At 40.1% G+C, this 16,608-nt stretch overlaps 1 protein-coding gene across 7 annotated transcripts in view; it reads left to right on the top strand.

The window, feature by feature from the left end:
* The window catches only part of LOC310848592 (serine/threonine-protein kinase Sgk3), a 52,762-nt gene that overhangs the window by 18,183 nt on the left and 17,971 nt on the right, over positions 1-16,608 (top strand). For 3 of the 7 annotated variants that reach the window (XM_083747893.1, XM_083747897.1, XM_083747892.1), the window contains 2 exons: positions 8,951-9,058; positions 14,898-15,102. In XM_083747893.1, the coding sequence (XP_083604019.1) occupies positions 15,025-15,102 (78 nt within the window). In that variant the 5' untranslated portion in view covers positions 8,951-9,058; positions 14,898-15,024. Of the gene's footprint in view, positions 1-8,950; positions 9,059-9,466; positions 9,550-9,574; positions 9,668-14,897; positions 15,103-16,608 lie in introns of those variants that run through there. The other 4 variants (XM_083747895.1, XM_083747894.1, XM_083747896.1 and 1 more) reach the window with 3 other exon arrangements.

Raw genomic sequence — 16,608 nt, 5'->3', positions numbered from 1 at the left:
TGGATCCTGCTCACAGGCTCTAGCATACACTTGGTCCTTAAGTTTCATTTTTCATTTCTGGCCAAACTGCTGTAAATGTCAAGCACATTTTCTCCTGAAGAAAAGCTTCAAGTGTTGGTAATTGCTGTGTCAGTGCAATTTTTCAGATTTTTGTTTCGTTGCCTGCCACCATACTTATGTTGACATTTCCCCACTTTACTAATTTATTGCTTTTGTCAAATGTACTGCAGACGGCACCCAAATTATATTTTGAGTTATGGAGATGGTGTTGATTTTTTCAATGGAGAGATGCAGAAGCAATGCATTGCGCTTCAGACAACAGCATAAAAAAATGTACTGGGGGCCTTCATAAATATTGCAGTACCTAAAACAGGGCAGTTGCATAACTAGCAAAAGAGGCTGCCGTGCAGCTTGCTCTCATCACTGCTTATCAACCTTGGCAAATGTAGTGGCACATCAAAAGCATCAGGATAGTTACCCCCTCTTCCAAATACCATTCTTAGAGTAAAAAGGAAACACTGATTATGATTTTTACAAAAAAAGCTGTGGGGAAAGCTGTTTTCTTAGCATTCAGCAGTCTGAAAAGAAACTGCATTTATCCTTGCTAGGTTAGAAAATATCTTATTAGTGTTTGATTCTGCATGTTTGTAGCAATGTAATATGTGCTTGGGTGACCCAGTAAAAGATTTGCGTTGCAATGCAATTAATTCAATCTCTTCCTGCGCATAAAAGGGAGGGGAGATTAGAATTAGGGATGGAGGAGAAATTTGATTCAGTTTGCATTGAAACCTAGATCTTTCAAATTTGTAGTTTCTAAAACAATATGAAAACTGAAGCACAGCCATCCTTCAAAATTTGCACTTATCCAAATTGTGCAATGCAGCTCTCCAACCGATGTTTACAAAAATGTTTACATTAGGGGGACTGCGTATAAAAATGTATACATTAGTAAAAATAACATACAGAATGCGTTATATGAGGAAGAATTGCTAGTAACAATGTGTGCATTATTTAAAACAGCAGACAAAATTGTGTTTATCAGGAGAAAAGAGCTGACTAAAATGCTGACAAATTGCTGCAGATACCTTTAGGACTGGCAAAATGAGGAACATCAACAACCCTATGGCAGAGGCGGAGAAAGGGGGTGCAGTTGTTGTGGTCCGACCTGGGTGTCACCACTGAGGGGGGGTGACAAAAGGCCGGCGGCTCTCACGCGGGCCCTCCAGTGCACCCGAGCCTTGCGTCTCTCCTGGGAGAGATGTGGTGGCTTGGGTGCATGCAGGCTCTGCCCTGTCTAAACGGTATGCCCGCTGCCTCCCCCCCCCAGTTGTAGGGCAGCTGAGTAGGAGAAGGCAGGCAGACTCTGGAGGCCCTGCGTGCGCCATGCCCCTATGGGTGGCTGGCCCTGCTGCCTATGGTGCTTCTCTTGTATTTAAAAGCTTCTAACCACATCATGGGCTTGATTATAGGGTTCCTTCCAGTGGGGAGCAGATACCATGGAAAAAGACCCCCACAACTTGCTTCATCCATGTGGCTGACAGCCTTTAGATGGTACAGGTGGGCCCATGGGGAAAGCACTTAGCACAGTGACTGTGTCATCGTTCAAGGGTTGTTTGTTGTTCTGTCTTCACTGTCTTATGCCAAGAAGGCCTCAAGGCAACTTGAAACAGAAATGCGGTATAAACAAATACAGTATAATATATCAAAGAAAAAACAACAAGGAACAATGACTAAAATATCCATGTACTTAATACAAAGACAATTAAAATCCCACAACCTCAGCGTGATCACCATAAACACAACAAAGCCAACAAACAGCCCCATGACTATAAAAAAAGAAAGATCAGCGCAATCAGATACCTGGGAGAAGAGGAAAGTCTTGACCTGGTGCTCTTCTTGCCATCTTTTCAGTGCTAGGCTTGTGAATCTTCATAGTGAAAAGAGGTGCTTCATTTAACAGTTGTCACTAAATTTGGTCTATCCAGGTTAAACTAAACCTATTAATTTTTTTCAGCCATACAGTTAGGTAACAGTAAATTGTATTCATGGGACATCAAAAGTTTCTTCTAATGCTTTTTAATTTTACCTTGACAAAAGCAAGCTTTCTAGATAGTGGAGATGAGGCTTGCAACATCTGTTGAAAAATAAGAAAGCATAATTTAAAAATGTACAGTTCGTAAGTTGCAGTGAGAGAACCTCCCAAATTTACTTAATTTACAGTTTGTGTTTGAGAGCTGCTAGTTCAGTGTTTTGAGTGCTGTTTTATAATTAATCATGCCTGCCCGTTTCTCTTTGAAGTTTTGTTTTTAAAAAACACTTCTGGTGACTCATTGAATTAAAACTTGGTGTAACGTTGGTAAGAATGCTGGCAGATATGCCTCAAAAACAGGATTTTATAAACTGATGCCTCTGCAATGTGGACACTGATAAGCTTCTGTTGACTCCACTTCAAAGGGTGTTGTTTCGTTTTGAGAAATCCAAAATGCTGATTTTGTGAAAGCAGACCCTTTAAAAATTTTAAACAATAGCAATGGGTTTGCATTTTCCTTGGTGGTAATTAGTTCAAGGGTGAATTTTTCCTATTCCCATTCAGAACTCAGAACAGCATTGTTTAGGAGAACATAAAAAGTCAGTATATTTACTTTTGTACATAATGTAATGAGAAAGCTCTTAGTATTAATGAGAAAATATTATTCTAGCAGGAATGCACCACCTTTTCTAAACTAAAAAACGCCAAGTGGTACTACATTTCCTTAAAGGGGAGTTGCTCCAGACCCTTGATCATAGTGATCTGAGAGCGCTGCTGTGACCCAGAGTGATACTAAGCTAGACGAACAAATAATCTGACTTGGCATAAGGCAGCTTCTGGCCTTCTATGATGGGCATGCATATGCGAACAAATTAACTCATACCCATTCCTCACTCTTTGTGGATAGACATCCCAGTTCAGTATAGTGTTCTGTATTATTCAATTAACTTTCTCTTCTGTAGTAATCACTAACAGATGTCCAGGCCTGGATCTGTGCAGTTTGTGACACTGATTTTTTTTAACCGGTCTTCAGTGAAGTTACATTTAGAAAACCTGATGTTAAATAAGTCAGACATATAGCATCATCGTGGTTATTTGTGATTCAATCCACGGAAATGTGCTACTCCTTGTAAAGAGTGGAAGGAAGAACTGCATGGAGTTGCGTGACAAAGACCCCTGTGAATTGCCCACATTGGTTTTTAGTGGCTTTCAGAAAACCACAAATGGAAACATGGGAATTCCAACTAATATATCAACTTGTTAAATTTCTAGTTGACTTTTTGACTTAACTAGATGGACTAAGAGGAGAGCATATTCCTCAATTTCTTGAAAGAGCGTCTTCACCCCCATTGTTCAGCCTGGACACTGAGGTCCAGCTTGAAGGACCTTCTGGCAGTTCCCTCCCTGCGAGAAGTAGAGCTGCAGGGAACCAGGCAGAGGGCCTTCTCGGTAGTGGCGACTGCCCTGTGGAACGCCCTCCCATCAGATGTCAAGGAAATAAACAACTATCTGACTTTTAGAAAATATCTGAAGGCAACCATTTTTAGGGAAGTTTTTAATATTTGATGTTTTATCCTGTTTTTAATATTCTGTTGGGAGCCGCCCAAAGTGGCTGGGGAAAGCCAGCCAGATGGGCTGGGTATTATGTATGTATGTATGTACGTACAGTGGTACCTCGGATTAAGTACTTAATTCTTTGCGGAGGTCCGTTCTTAACCTGAAACTGTTCTTAACCTTAAGGACCACTTTAGCTAATGGAGCCTCCTGCTGCGCCACCGGAGCACAATTTCTGTTCTCATCCTGAAGCAAAGTTCTTAACCCAAGGTACTATTTCTGGGTTAGCGGAGTCTGCAACCTGAAGCATATGTAACCTGAAGCATATGTAACCCGAGGTACCACTGTATAAATAAATAAAATTCCACTTATTTTTGCTATCTAGATTTTCTCTTTACTTTCTTGTTTGTTTTGAAAAGTTATAAGCTGCCCTTCAATTAAATGGTTCTCAAGGTAGCTTTCAAGCAATAAATAATAATGCTATACACAAACAAACCTCACACAGACAACCCAGCAGCCTTTAGTCTTCTGCCTGATGGAAAAGATTCAGAGTATACTTCCTATCCCATTGTGTCTGCAGTCCAAGGGCAAAACTGGCAGCTGAGTGTTCTTTGTGGCAGAGATGTCACATACTATCTCGCAGTATTTGTCATATTCTTGTCTCTCGGCTGGGCATTCCAAAGGAGGGTCTTCTCACAGAAGCCATTTTTGTGCATACACATCTGCAAATGCACATCTGGTAGTAATCTGCTGTGCACATCTGACATCTTCTTCCTAACCTCTTGCAGGAATATCTCATTTTCCCTCCACTTGGAGACTCCGTGTTTGGATCTGGGAAATGCAGGGCTACCCTCCCCATGCACGTTCTCCCTCCCTCCCACCTAAACATACTGTTGTTGCAACCATTATTGGAATGTATTTATACAAATGTCACCAATACCTACTGGATATGGGATATGAAGTAGTGGCAAGTGTTCACATTCATACCGCTCTATAAACTCCTATTTATTTGCTTAGACATTTTTCTAAAATGCCTTTGGCTGTGCACCTCCCCTCCTGGAATGCTTTCCCAGCTGTGCTGGAATCTGTTAATTCTGATCTCATGCTATCTTCATGAGGATTAAGATGACCAAAATTCTGCCTCAACCATACGGTGACACTTTCAAACATGATTCTATGTATGTAAGTCTTATCGGCATACATTTCAGAGGTTTGCAAATAATGTGAGTTTGGAGACACGCACTTGTGTTCATGCCATAGCCAGTCATCATGCCTTGAGAACCTTAGAAAAGTCTTGTAGGGACAGATCGTCCTCCAAGAGTGGCCTGCCATTATTTTGCCCTTTCTGGAAGAAAAGATACCAGTGGGAATATTTAGCAGACCAGTGGCTAGAAGGGAAAGATTTTAGCTAGGGATGGGGAAGGCCTGGTCTCCAGATGTTTTTGAAGTCCCAAATGCCATCAGTCTCAGACAGCAGAAGTCACAGATGAAAGGAGGTGGAGTCCAACAACCTCTTTAGGGCCACGGGTTCCAAGCCCTGATTCCAAGCCCTTGCCCACCTGCCATTCCTGTGCTCTCATCACAGCATTTGGTATTGCTTTTCATTTAACACAAAAAGTTGGAAGAGTGGCTCACATGTTCCCCATGTAATTTTCAATTTAGCTCTCACTGTAAAAGGAAATGAAGCTATCTAGTGTGAGGAGGAAGGTTGATTATCTACACTACCAGCTTTAATTGTCATTCCCAATCCTGGGAACTGTAGTTCTTTGGTAATATTCATGGCTTCGTCCTAGCAGTACACTGGGGCCAACCTAAGATGGGGGTGAAGCATTGAAACAAGAGTCCATAAAGCCATATGACAACTTAGTTTCCTTTGGTTGAAAAGACCTGCAGTTTAAGAAGAGGAGCTATGAGGGACCTAATTTACACTGCTTGTCACTCCCATGAACAGGTTTTTGGTGTTGGCTGATTGGCAGTAAAGAGACTTGAGGGTTCTTATCACCCTCACCATGAATAAACATTTATAAGACTTCTAGGGAGAAGCCCCAAGGGTTAAAGGGATAGAAAACTGATACAAGTTTGTGGAACAGTTGTACCCAGTCTGTTTGCCTTTATTTCCCACTAGACATGGCAAAGGGAGGACAGTATGAACAGTAGGTTAATAATAATAGTAATAATTATTATTATTTATACCCTGCCCATCTGGCTGGGTTTCCCTATGGATGGCCCAAGAAGGCTCTCTGCCTAGTTCCCTGTAACTTCACTTCTCACGGTGAGGGAACCAGCAGAAGACCCTCGGAGGAGGACCTCAGTGTCTGGGCTAAGTGAGACACTGTCTGGGGTGGAGACACTCCTTCAGGTATACTTGGCCCAGACGGTTTAGGGCTTTAAAGGTCAGCACCAACACTTGGATGTCAGTAGAGCAGGGTAGTGAACCTGGTGGCCTCCAGATGTCGCTTTACTTCAGCTCCCATCAGCCCCAGACAGCATGGCCAATGGAGATGGATGATGAGAGTTACAGTCTCACAACTTGCCGGTGGTGGCATGTTGCTCTGCATATGCTCAAGGGCACTTTCTTCTTTATCTGACCTCGAACTCGGCAGCTCTTATCTCTGCAACAGAATGTACTAGATATTTGCATAATTTAGACCTTGAAGATAATTTATTTTGCTCCGTCAGCCAGGAAAGGTCGTCAAAAGACATGTAGGACATTTTCAGGCAGTGTGTAGACCCCTTGCTGTAGTGTAAGATTCTCCTCATTTCACTCTGTAGCTATTTCAATTCAGTTTGTGATCTTGCCACTAACAAAATGTGTACTTTGTCCTGCTTGAGGAATATTGGTGTCTACTTTTGGGATTTGCTGTAACTCTGATTTTCCTTTCCCTACCCCATTAGACCACTTTAGTGAACAGTGTAGGTTTATTCCTTAACCTATCCAGGTACTTTCTGAGTAGCCTTTGAGCCCCACCATCAAGTAGCTGCTACTGTCTAATTAGTCAGACTATTAGACTGCTTAATTAAAATCATTTAATTAGAGGAATCCACTAATTAGGCAGAGCCAACTTTCTAGTAGCATATTAGACAGAGCAAGCATGGGTGGGCCAATAAATCCAAGATCCAGTTAAAATTGAATTTATTTAAGTTTATATGAGTTTAACAAGGCATTAATTAAATTTAAAAGTGGGAAAGCTTTGTAAAGTACCCCAAACACATAACAAGACAAGCTTCCTATACTACATGGTTCCTGTGATGTTTTTTGCCTCAGGAGGGTCATTAACGTTCCTGGTTGCAGAAAATAACCACTTGTTCAAGTGCAAATCATGTTAAGTACGTGTACTCTTAGAATAAAGAGGCCTCAAGAAACACTCTCTCTCTCTCACACACACACACACAAGCACACACTCCTGGTCTCTCTTTAATGATTAGCGTCTCAACCAAAGAGGAATATTTGCATTAGGCAGCAGAATCGTCATAGGGAGAATGAAAGGGGCAGGGGGGAGCAATAGCAAGGCATGACAGGTTTATACTAAGTACTCATACAAAAGGATGCAACATAGGGAAACTGTAAAGTTTCCTTGTGTTGAAATGGTGATGCCATAGCCTTTCCTGCTATGTAACTGGCTAATCCCTGGTTTGAGTACCCGTGTGAGACTAGTCTTCCTGCAGGAAGTTGAGCACATACACGGACAACAGTGACAAGCAGCTGGCTTGCAAGGGGTGGGTGGGAATTTTGATAATTCTGCTGGTGGATGATGGACTTTAATGCACAAAGAAAACTGGCCTGCATCCACACATGGTCAAGGAAAACTGAAACTTTCAGTTGTAGAAATATGGGGCTGATGATCAGGTTAAATTGACACACTTGAAAAATCCAGTGAGTTTCCTTCACAGTTGTGTATTCATCCCTTTATGGTTTCAGTTCCTGGTTTTTGAAGTGGGGTGATGTTTTCAGTTCTCCCTTCCATTTACTGGAAAAAAATCTTGCTTTGTTTGCAAATCTGTGTGGCGAGTAACAATTAGACAAGCTGGTAGCTGAAGACTGCAAATGTAGTCTGATAAATTCCCATCCATTTATCTCCTGGACAAGTTGACAGCATGTTGTGGTTCTCCCCAGTAATTTCTGCGGTTTTGGAACTTGCACAGTCTGTTTTACAAGACAGTCTGTTTGGTGTTTTGAGACCTTTGAACTACATTCAGTCACTAGAAGTGTCACAGCTCAGCCACTGCTGTATTATTCATGCAGTCAGGTGCTTTAAAACTAGCAGGGCACATAGCCTTAATGTGACAATGAATTTTGAAGAGCTGCTGTGCCTAGCAGTTAACCCTTATTCGTTTCAAAATTCCAAATAGATTTTCTTTGACTATAAATTACTTTGGTTATAAATGCTCCGAAGGTTTCCCTGTCCCCAGCCCGCAAATATGATATTTCAGGCCTTTTAATTGAACACAAAAACATAGTTGTTGCAGAGTAGGTTTTTCACTCACCACAAGGAAGGCAGGTGCAGCTGTAAGCATAAACTATAAACCTATACAGTGGTACCTTGGGTTAAGTACTTAATCCGTTCCGGAGGTCCGTTCTTAACCTGAAACTGTTCTTAACCTGAAGCACCACTTTAGCTAATGGGGCCTCCTGCTGCTGCCGTGCCGCTGGAGCACAATTTCTGTTCTGTTCTGTCCTGAAGCAAAGTTCTTAACCTGAGGTACTATTTCTGGGTTTCCTGAAGGGTATGTAACCCGAGGTACCACTGTAATCAGCTATTACTGGTTACTGCATAAGCAAGGAGTAAAGGCGAAAGAGAAACTAAATTCACAGCTTAAGAAGGACACTTAACTTCCTGGGCATAGAATCATTAACCTTTTGGTGACCTTTTCTCTCAGAACAATGAGTATTAATTAAAGACTGTTGCTTATTCCAACAGAGATAAGGTACAGTGGTACCTCAGGTTACATATGCTTCAGGTTACATACGCTTCAGGTTACAGACTCTACTAACCCAGAAATAGTGCTTCAGGTTAAGAACTTTGCTTCAGGATGAGAACAGAAATTGTGCTCTGGTGGCGCAGTGGCAGCAGGAGGCCCCATTAGCTAAAGTGGTCTTCAGGTTAAGAACAGTTTCAGGTTAAGAACGGACCTCTAGAACAAATTAAGTACTTAATCCGAGGTACCACTGTATTTAAGAATAGGCTTCTTTAAGAACTAGTAATAGTCTGAACTTGGCTGTGAAGTTGAAGGTGCTATCAAAATTAATTACCAATTTACCAAATTTTCAATAGGGCTATACTAAATATGGACAAAGGTTGATTAAAGAGCTAATAAGTAATATTGGTTGGTTAGTCTCTTTTAACTTAATATCTTTGCTGTGTGTAGGTCTGTCCTGCAGCCAGAATTGATCTTTGCAAAGCTGTGGTTTGCAAGCTCTTCATCTCTGACGTTACCCATTGCTGGATTTGTACCTTGCTCCCAAGAGACTGAAAGGTAAGGGATCCCTGCAAATAATCTCACTTTGCTTACAGTTTGTTTTTGTTAACAGTTGTGCTTTGCTGTAAAGCACAATCCAAACTTTCCATATTACCTTTTTCTTCTGTGTTGAAATAACATAATGGAAAAACCTTCATATAAACCAGGCATATCCAACTTTTAAGAGACTGAGATCTACTCCCACTATTAAAACTGGCAGTGATCTACCAAAGTTGTTGTGCTTTTGGGGGCGGGTCCAGTGATCTACCATGGACACCCCGTGATCTACCAGTAGATTGTTGGAGACCCCTGATATAAACTATTGATGTGGTAGGGGGAGAGTTGCAAGACTGCTATGCTCCTTGAGATTCTAGCAGAAGCTTTATGAAAGTCATTCATGCCACAGTTATGCTATGATTTTTACAGATGGGACCAAATCAAGATGACATTTGGGAGCAGCATTGGTCTGTACAGACCACGCTTTTGCAAGGAAGTTCCCTTCTAAATCAGCAAGTATTCACTGCAGATTTCCCGTCTCACTAGCCTCGAATTACATTACATTCCTGGACTAGGAAAAGCCTGTTACTTAATGCTAATTCCTGGAATTCATGCCCTAGAGTCATTCAGGTACAACATGTACTTGTTCTTCTTTAATCTTCTCTGAGTTGGAGGCACTTTATTCTTTTGACTTTTGAGTCATTTGCTGGGTTTAGCAACTCTTCGGAAACAAAGGCAATAAGCTGTCTGAGCAGGGTCCACGTTGACATTTGGTGTGTACAGATTCCATTTAATGACGTTATTCTCGTTGTCAAATCCCTAGTGATGGGACCACCATGGCAAGAGCTCAGAAAAATCCCAACCCCAACAAGGTCAAAACCTGCATTCTTGTTATGGTCAAAGAAGTGTATCAAGACAAATAGGCAAGAAGTTCTCCTGCTTGGCTAAGGATTGGACATGATACCCACACAAATCAATATCTGCTGGAGAGAGAGGTCCTGTCAGTTTACCTCTCTGTTAGTTCATTTATGTATTAGATTTCTCACCTTTACTCCAAGGAGCTCAAGGTGGTGGCATACATGGTTTTCCCCCTTCCCATTTTATTCTCACCACAGCCTTGTGTGATAGGTTAGGCTGAGAGACAGTGACCGGCCCAAGGTCATGGCTGAATAGGAATTTGAACACTAGTCTCCCAAGTCCTAGCCCAACATTCAAACCAGTATTACCACATGGGCTCTCTGTACTAACTATTTCTCTAATTATATGTTGCTGCAATGTCCACTTTGGCGGGCAGGCAGGCAGGGATACTTAGCAAACTTCTCTGATAATTCAGCCCCCTGCTCTATGTATGAACTCCACTTCATTTCTTGATGAAAACATTAATATGCATAGTATATTTGCATTTTAAAATACTATTGGATTGTTTGTGTAATAAAACCTTGGCTGAATTAATAAGATCTGACTGTTAATTGAAAGAAGGATGTTCTTAAGCAGAAAAGATAGCTAGAAACAACAGCTCAAGCCAGGATGCTAGGTGGTTTACAATACTTTATACATCTGTTCTTATTTCCTGTTTTCAGAGCTAGTAGCAACTATTAATGGATTTCCATCTTTTCCAGATTATCTCATGAATTGAGCTTGATTACTTTGTTTTGTTCTCCATATTCCACAAGAAACTCTGTAATCTTTAGAATGGCCTCTCTTATCTCTAAATGACTGAGAGTTATCCTCTGAGTGGGAACCTTGGTCTTAAATACTTCATAAAGGGAACAAAAGTCAAGTGATTGTTGCTGATTATTTTTATAGGTGTTAAAGGTGCTATTTACATTCTTGTTTGTCCTAACAACCAGCTTTGGGTGTAGGTTGCAGTTTTCCTTTCATAGATTAGGAACTGTAGCTGAGAGCTGGTGAGTTGCTTGTTGCATGGTGAGAGCCCGAGGGCCTGCCCCCCATTCCTTAGCTAATGAAACACAGACACCAGTGTTTTGTGTTAATGGGATAAATTAGGCCACAACTTTGTTGATTACAGATGTGAGCGGTTTTGGCTTAGGCATTGGAACTGAACGGTCTATATCTCTCCTGCCTGTCATGCAGGTAGTCTCATAAGGGTCAACCACTGGTAGGGGGAGCGCTATTGATGTACATAAATTGTGAGGGGGCCCCTCCCAGGGTCCCCATTAGAGTCGTGGCATGGCTGTTGCCCATACCCGGGCTTCGGACGGGAACCACACCCTGGATCCCTTTAACAGAATACCCTTAAAGAGGAGGGACAGCTGAAGGCCACAACCTGCCCCCCACAAACCATGTTTACAAATGCCTAACTGCCAAACCTTACAAAGTTGTGACAATTGCTACAAGGCAATAATTTTAATAATTTAAATTGGAATACAAGAAGGGGAGGTGTGAGGAGGTCTGAGAAACAAGTTAAAAGAAAATAAATATTTGAACTTTTAGGTGTTTTTAATTGTTTTTAAGTTTTGTATTTTTGTATTTTTGTTATTTTTTTGTTTATATTTTGTTTTTGTTTTTATATGTTTTTTCCTTTATTTGAAAATGCTAATAAATATTCATTTTTTTAAAAAAAGACAATTGCTACAAGGCAGGCAAAAACCATATGACTGGTGCCAATTTGCTAAGTGGGAAAATTCCTACCTGCCCCCGTGAACAGGCGACCAACCGTAGTCCATAGCAAGGCCAAGATGGAGAGCGCATAAAATTAGGGGGGGTGGGGAGATCCGGTGCAGTAGACAAAGGAGACCAAGCAGAGGTTTAAATCCAGGTGAGCCATGCCCCCAGTCAACCTGATTGGTCGGCCATGGAGCATGATGCAGCCGGGAATCCCAGTGATGCAGGCGGCATCACCATGCCTCCCCCCTGGGAAGGGGAGCGGTCTTGCCACCTATGGATGCCACTTATGCCACCAATGGATGCCTGTTCTGAAGGCAGGTCTTAAAAGTCCAACATCCTCTGTCCAGAATTCCATACTGGTTCTTGTGGCTCTTTTCATATTTGCTGAAAACAACTGCTTGCATTTCCCCCTCCCTCTACAAAAATGGTTTAAAAGACAAGCGTGTCTGCACAGAAATCTGGGACATTTATTCACAGTGTGTACATGAATGTGGGCCTGAGAGTCTGCTTGTCTTAGAAATACCTATTAAAGTTATTCAAATGGATTGAAGTATGTTGTATTTCAATGCAAAGTTTTGTTTTATTTAAGTAATATTGTTTAAAGGCTTTTTTATTTTAAATGGCTTGCTCTAAAAATTAACCAATCTAAAAATTAACTGATTAACACACCAGAATGGCAGTACGTGAGCAAATATGAGTTAGCTTAGTTGCACAAAATAATTCTGACAGAAAAATAGGACACAATCTAGCTGTATTTATGCAATTTTCCATTGTGTGTGTGTTTTAATACAAGCAATTTAATCACATGTTTTAACTCTTAAATTAGTGAGACTGATCTACATTTGATTGATTTACATTTGCCTTGATCATGCTCTCAATTTTCAAGTAAGCCAGTGTAGATCAATAGAAAATATTTTTTCGTTGCTCTTGATAATGTATTGCTTTCTGTCAGTGCCTGCTAAATCCAAACAAACCTATTTTATAACCTTGAATTTCTCAGAAGCAACATAATTCTGAGCACAAAACTAAATTGGCTCATCAGAATCTATATTTTAGTAGGATGTTTAAAACAAGCCTCATAACTGAATTTTGAAGTGCTTTGTCACTTCAGCCAACACAAACATGGGTGTCTCCCTAACAGGAGAATTACATCACAGTGGCTTTATGGAAAAATGGGAGAGCGCATACAATTGAAACACAGACTTCTATTTTAAGATGGGAACTATTGTAGGTGTATATTATTTAGACTGGGTATTATATGTTGACAACTTGAAACGGTATCAGCTTTACTAATATAATAACAATCATGTTCTCTGTGCCTAACAAGGGACCATAAGTGCCTTTTTTTTATGCTAGAGAAAGATTGCAATAACTACTGGCTTTTGAAAGAGAGAGGTAGCCATTGATACTTTGCTCCAGTTTGCCTTGTTGAAATCTGGGATCTTTAGTCCTAGACACAACTTGCCCTATAACTTCTTCAATCACTTTCTTAAATGTTGCAGATGGAGCTTCTACCAACATCTGTTTACATTCCTCAACATTTTAAGATAAAGCCTGGAGAACAATTCTGTTAAACTTTGAAAGAACCATTATTTTAGTTTGCCCTGGTGTAACATTATTTTGTGATTGTGGCTGTCTGACTGTTTTTTGTTTTCCTAATGGAGCAACTCAGTTTTCTGCATATTTTTGTATCTGTGTTGTTGCTCTAGATGCCTGCATATAATCATTTAAATTTGACCTAGTATAGCACTGCCTTGATCTATTTGGTCATACTTCTTTAAATGCCTTAGTGTACAGAGTAGGTCTTAATAAGCTTCCTGTTATAGTAGCACAAGTTAAACAGATAATTCACCCACTTTAGATTAATAACAAAACACATTTTAGGTACTGAACCACCACTTTTGGATGGTGATAGGAATATTCTTGTTCTTCAGAATTACCTTTCTATTATAAATATATAAGGCTATTTAAGAAAGAAAGAAAGAAAGAAAGAAAGAAAAAAAGAAAGAAAGAAAAATTTATTGGGGATAAATTAAGCAAAATGGTCAGATCACCAAAGCAAGAACCTCAAACTGCTGCCTCTAGAGCAACTCACTGGAGATAAGAGTCATTTGCACACTGTCAAAATGCAGAGAAGAGGAGCAGAATTGCACTCCCTTACTTAATGTGTTGACACCACCTTTTGTACACATGTACAAATTTATTGAATTTATATCCTGCCCTTCTTACCATAAGGGCCAATGAAGTATCATATGAGTAGGTTGTGGGAGATTTTAGCAGTCAAACCTAGCTGTATTTCAATGAAGTATTTTACCTGCATTATCTTACTGCTGTTGCATAAAGGAAAATGCATGACTGTGACCACAATTAAGTAAGTAAAGCATATTTAAACTTACTTCAGAGTGTGGTCTGCTTCAGTGCATGAGGGTGGGGGAGTCAGCTGCTTCTTGCAGCTGAATATATTTAAATGTTTAATAGCCTATTCCTACGCTTCATTAATCTGCCGAACAATGGGATTCAATACTCTGCTACTAGGGCTCTCTGTGTGCTAGCCCCGTGGTTTTAAAAATAGGCACCACCAGCCACTTTTTTTTTGTTTTGTTAACCCACACACGTGGGTCTCTAGAAGAGTAAATATAATTAATGTATCCTCTTACCAATTCCCATCACAGGTAGGGATTTAATTTGGAGTAAACAAGCATACATAAACAAACAAATGCCTGCCTGCAAGTTTCAGCAAGGAAGTTCCTGTCTCATCTTGGCCACAGACTAACCATGTGGCTTTAGGCAAACCTTTATTTCTGTGCCCCTACCTGTAATGTAATAATAATACTAATCTATGTTATATTCCTCTTGTAAGGATTAATAAGAAAATGCATGAAAAGCTCCATGAATATATCATATATGTTACATAAATAAGTTACAGTAGTATTTTGTTATTTACCAACCATGTTTTAGTGATGGTGGTATTTTGGAGTATTTTGGAGTTAAAACGTACACAACTGGTACGTTTCTTATGTCTGCATATACAACCACCAAGCCTTACTATAGCCACGCTGCTATTATTCTTAAGATTTGACTGCCCTCCAGTTCCCAGGACATCTCACTTGTATCATCTTCACTTTATACAAACATGGAAAGATAACCTTTATTTAGAAAATCATTAAAATTTAGTTTGCAGCCATGATTCAAATCAGTCACCTGCTGAACTTTTTGTTTCGTTTTATTTAAGGTTTGCATGATGGAATTTAAATTTACACAAGAGAGGCTGCATGTTTTAGATCAATACTGCTGACATTTTCTACATTTTGCTATACCTGGTGTGGTGGTCTTGAATTTTTGCCTAAAGACAACATATAATGGATGTCAAGGAAAGCTGCCCAAGTGTTAGCATCCCCAGCTCTGATGAACACAGAGTGAAGAAAAAAAGATTTACTGTAAGTATGTGAGCATAAAGCACTTTTCTCAGTCAATGGGGGCTTATTCTTGTGCTCCATTTCATATTCAGTTAATGGCGTGGTTTGGATGTAATGTTGAACCATTATTTAGCACTATGTGAGCAAGCCTTGGGCTGATATGGTTTGCCCTCCCTTCCTGCATGAGGAAGAGATTAGAAGTATGTGCTCCCTGTTTACACATCCAAATACTGTGGTTAGCTTAAACCAGGCATAGGCAAACTGAGCCCTCCAGATGTTTTGGGACTACAACTCCCATCATCCCTAGCTAACAGTACCATTAGTCAGAGGTGATGGGAATTGTAGTCTCAAAACATCTGGAGGGCCGAGTTTGCCTATGCCTGCTTTAAACGGTAGTTTATTTAAACAAGCCAGAATCAAAGCATCGTTTATTATTCTGGCTTGTTTCAACAAACCACCGTTCAGATTAACTCAGTTGAGATGCAACAAGAAGCAAGCCTGATGTTGATTGATCCCTTAAAACAAAATATGTTTAGTGTTGTTTCCAAATCATGCCTATTAGCATATATGCAAATTTGGGTGTGAAGGTTAATGTGTTAACTCTGATTTTATGCATACTGTAGAATTTAGTACACATAAAAATGTGCAGCATAAGGATATTGTAACAGTTATGTTGTTAAAGGCTTTTAAACATCTGAACTGCATAGCAGATCAAATTTATGTAAGTTGCTGATCAGCATTATAAAAAGCAGAAAGCAACAGCATAGACAGTGGATCTTTTTATTTATTTAAAAAACCCCATTGAATACAAACACATTAAATTACACTATTTCCCCTCTTTGTTAGTCTTGGTGCCTTTTGCTTCTGTTTCCCTTTCATTGTTTCCTGTTCTTTCTCCCCACCCCATTCCAGTAGCTTCTCTGGATGTGATTTGTATTTTTATTCTGTATGTAATTTTGGCATTGGACAACCTTCTGTATTTTGTTATTGGACTAAACAATATTTCAGTAGTATTCTTCTTCAGTAGGTTTTGGAAATTGCTGGATTGTAATGACAACAACCTAGTACCTCTTTCAAAAACATGGTCTAATTTTGTTTTGCTGAGCAGTTTCCTCTGCAGCTGAATGATGTTGACCATCCTAACACTCTTCCTACCCTCTCTGGCACCCCCTCCATCAATATAATGCAAATATATTGTAGCCGTCTCTCCTTACCTCCGAAGGAAAATACTGTTCCTTGATGTAGCCAAAGCAGAAGTCTTGTTAGATCAAAATGGAACTTAAAAATTGGCCTTGTTATATCAAAATGGGACTAACAGGAAGCGTCAGGATTGTAATAGGTGTGAAAAGGAAAATATTGAGTGGACCAGTGAAAGAGGAGATATTTAATACTTTCATCCTACACCATTCCTAATTAACCCCTCCCACAAGCTGCTCTTAGAATTGAGTAGAAAAAAACAAAGCATGACGGGTACACCCTTTTTCCCCACTGCAGGTTGTTTTGCTGCCTGGAGGGGTAATTAAAGGT

Source organism: Podarcis gaigeae (assembly GCF_964106915.1).
Source record: "Podarcis gaigeae genome assembly, chromosome: 7".
Taxonomy (NCBI): domain Eukaryota; kingdom Metazoa; phylum Chordata; class Lepidosauria; order Squamata; family Lacertidae; genus Podarcis; species Podarcis gaigeae.
This window is presented reverse-complemented; position numbering and strand designations above follow the sequence as displayed.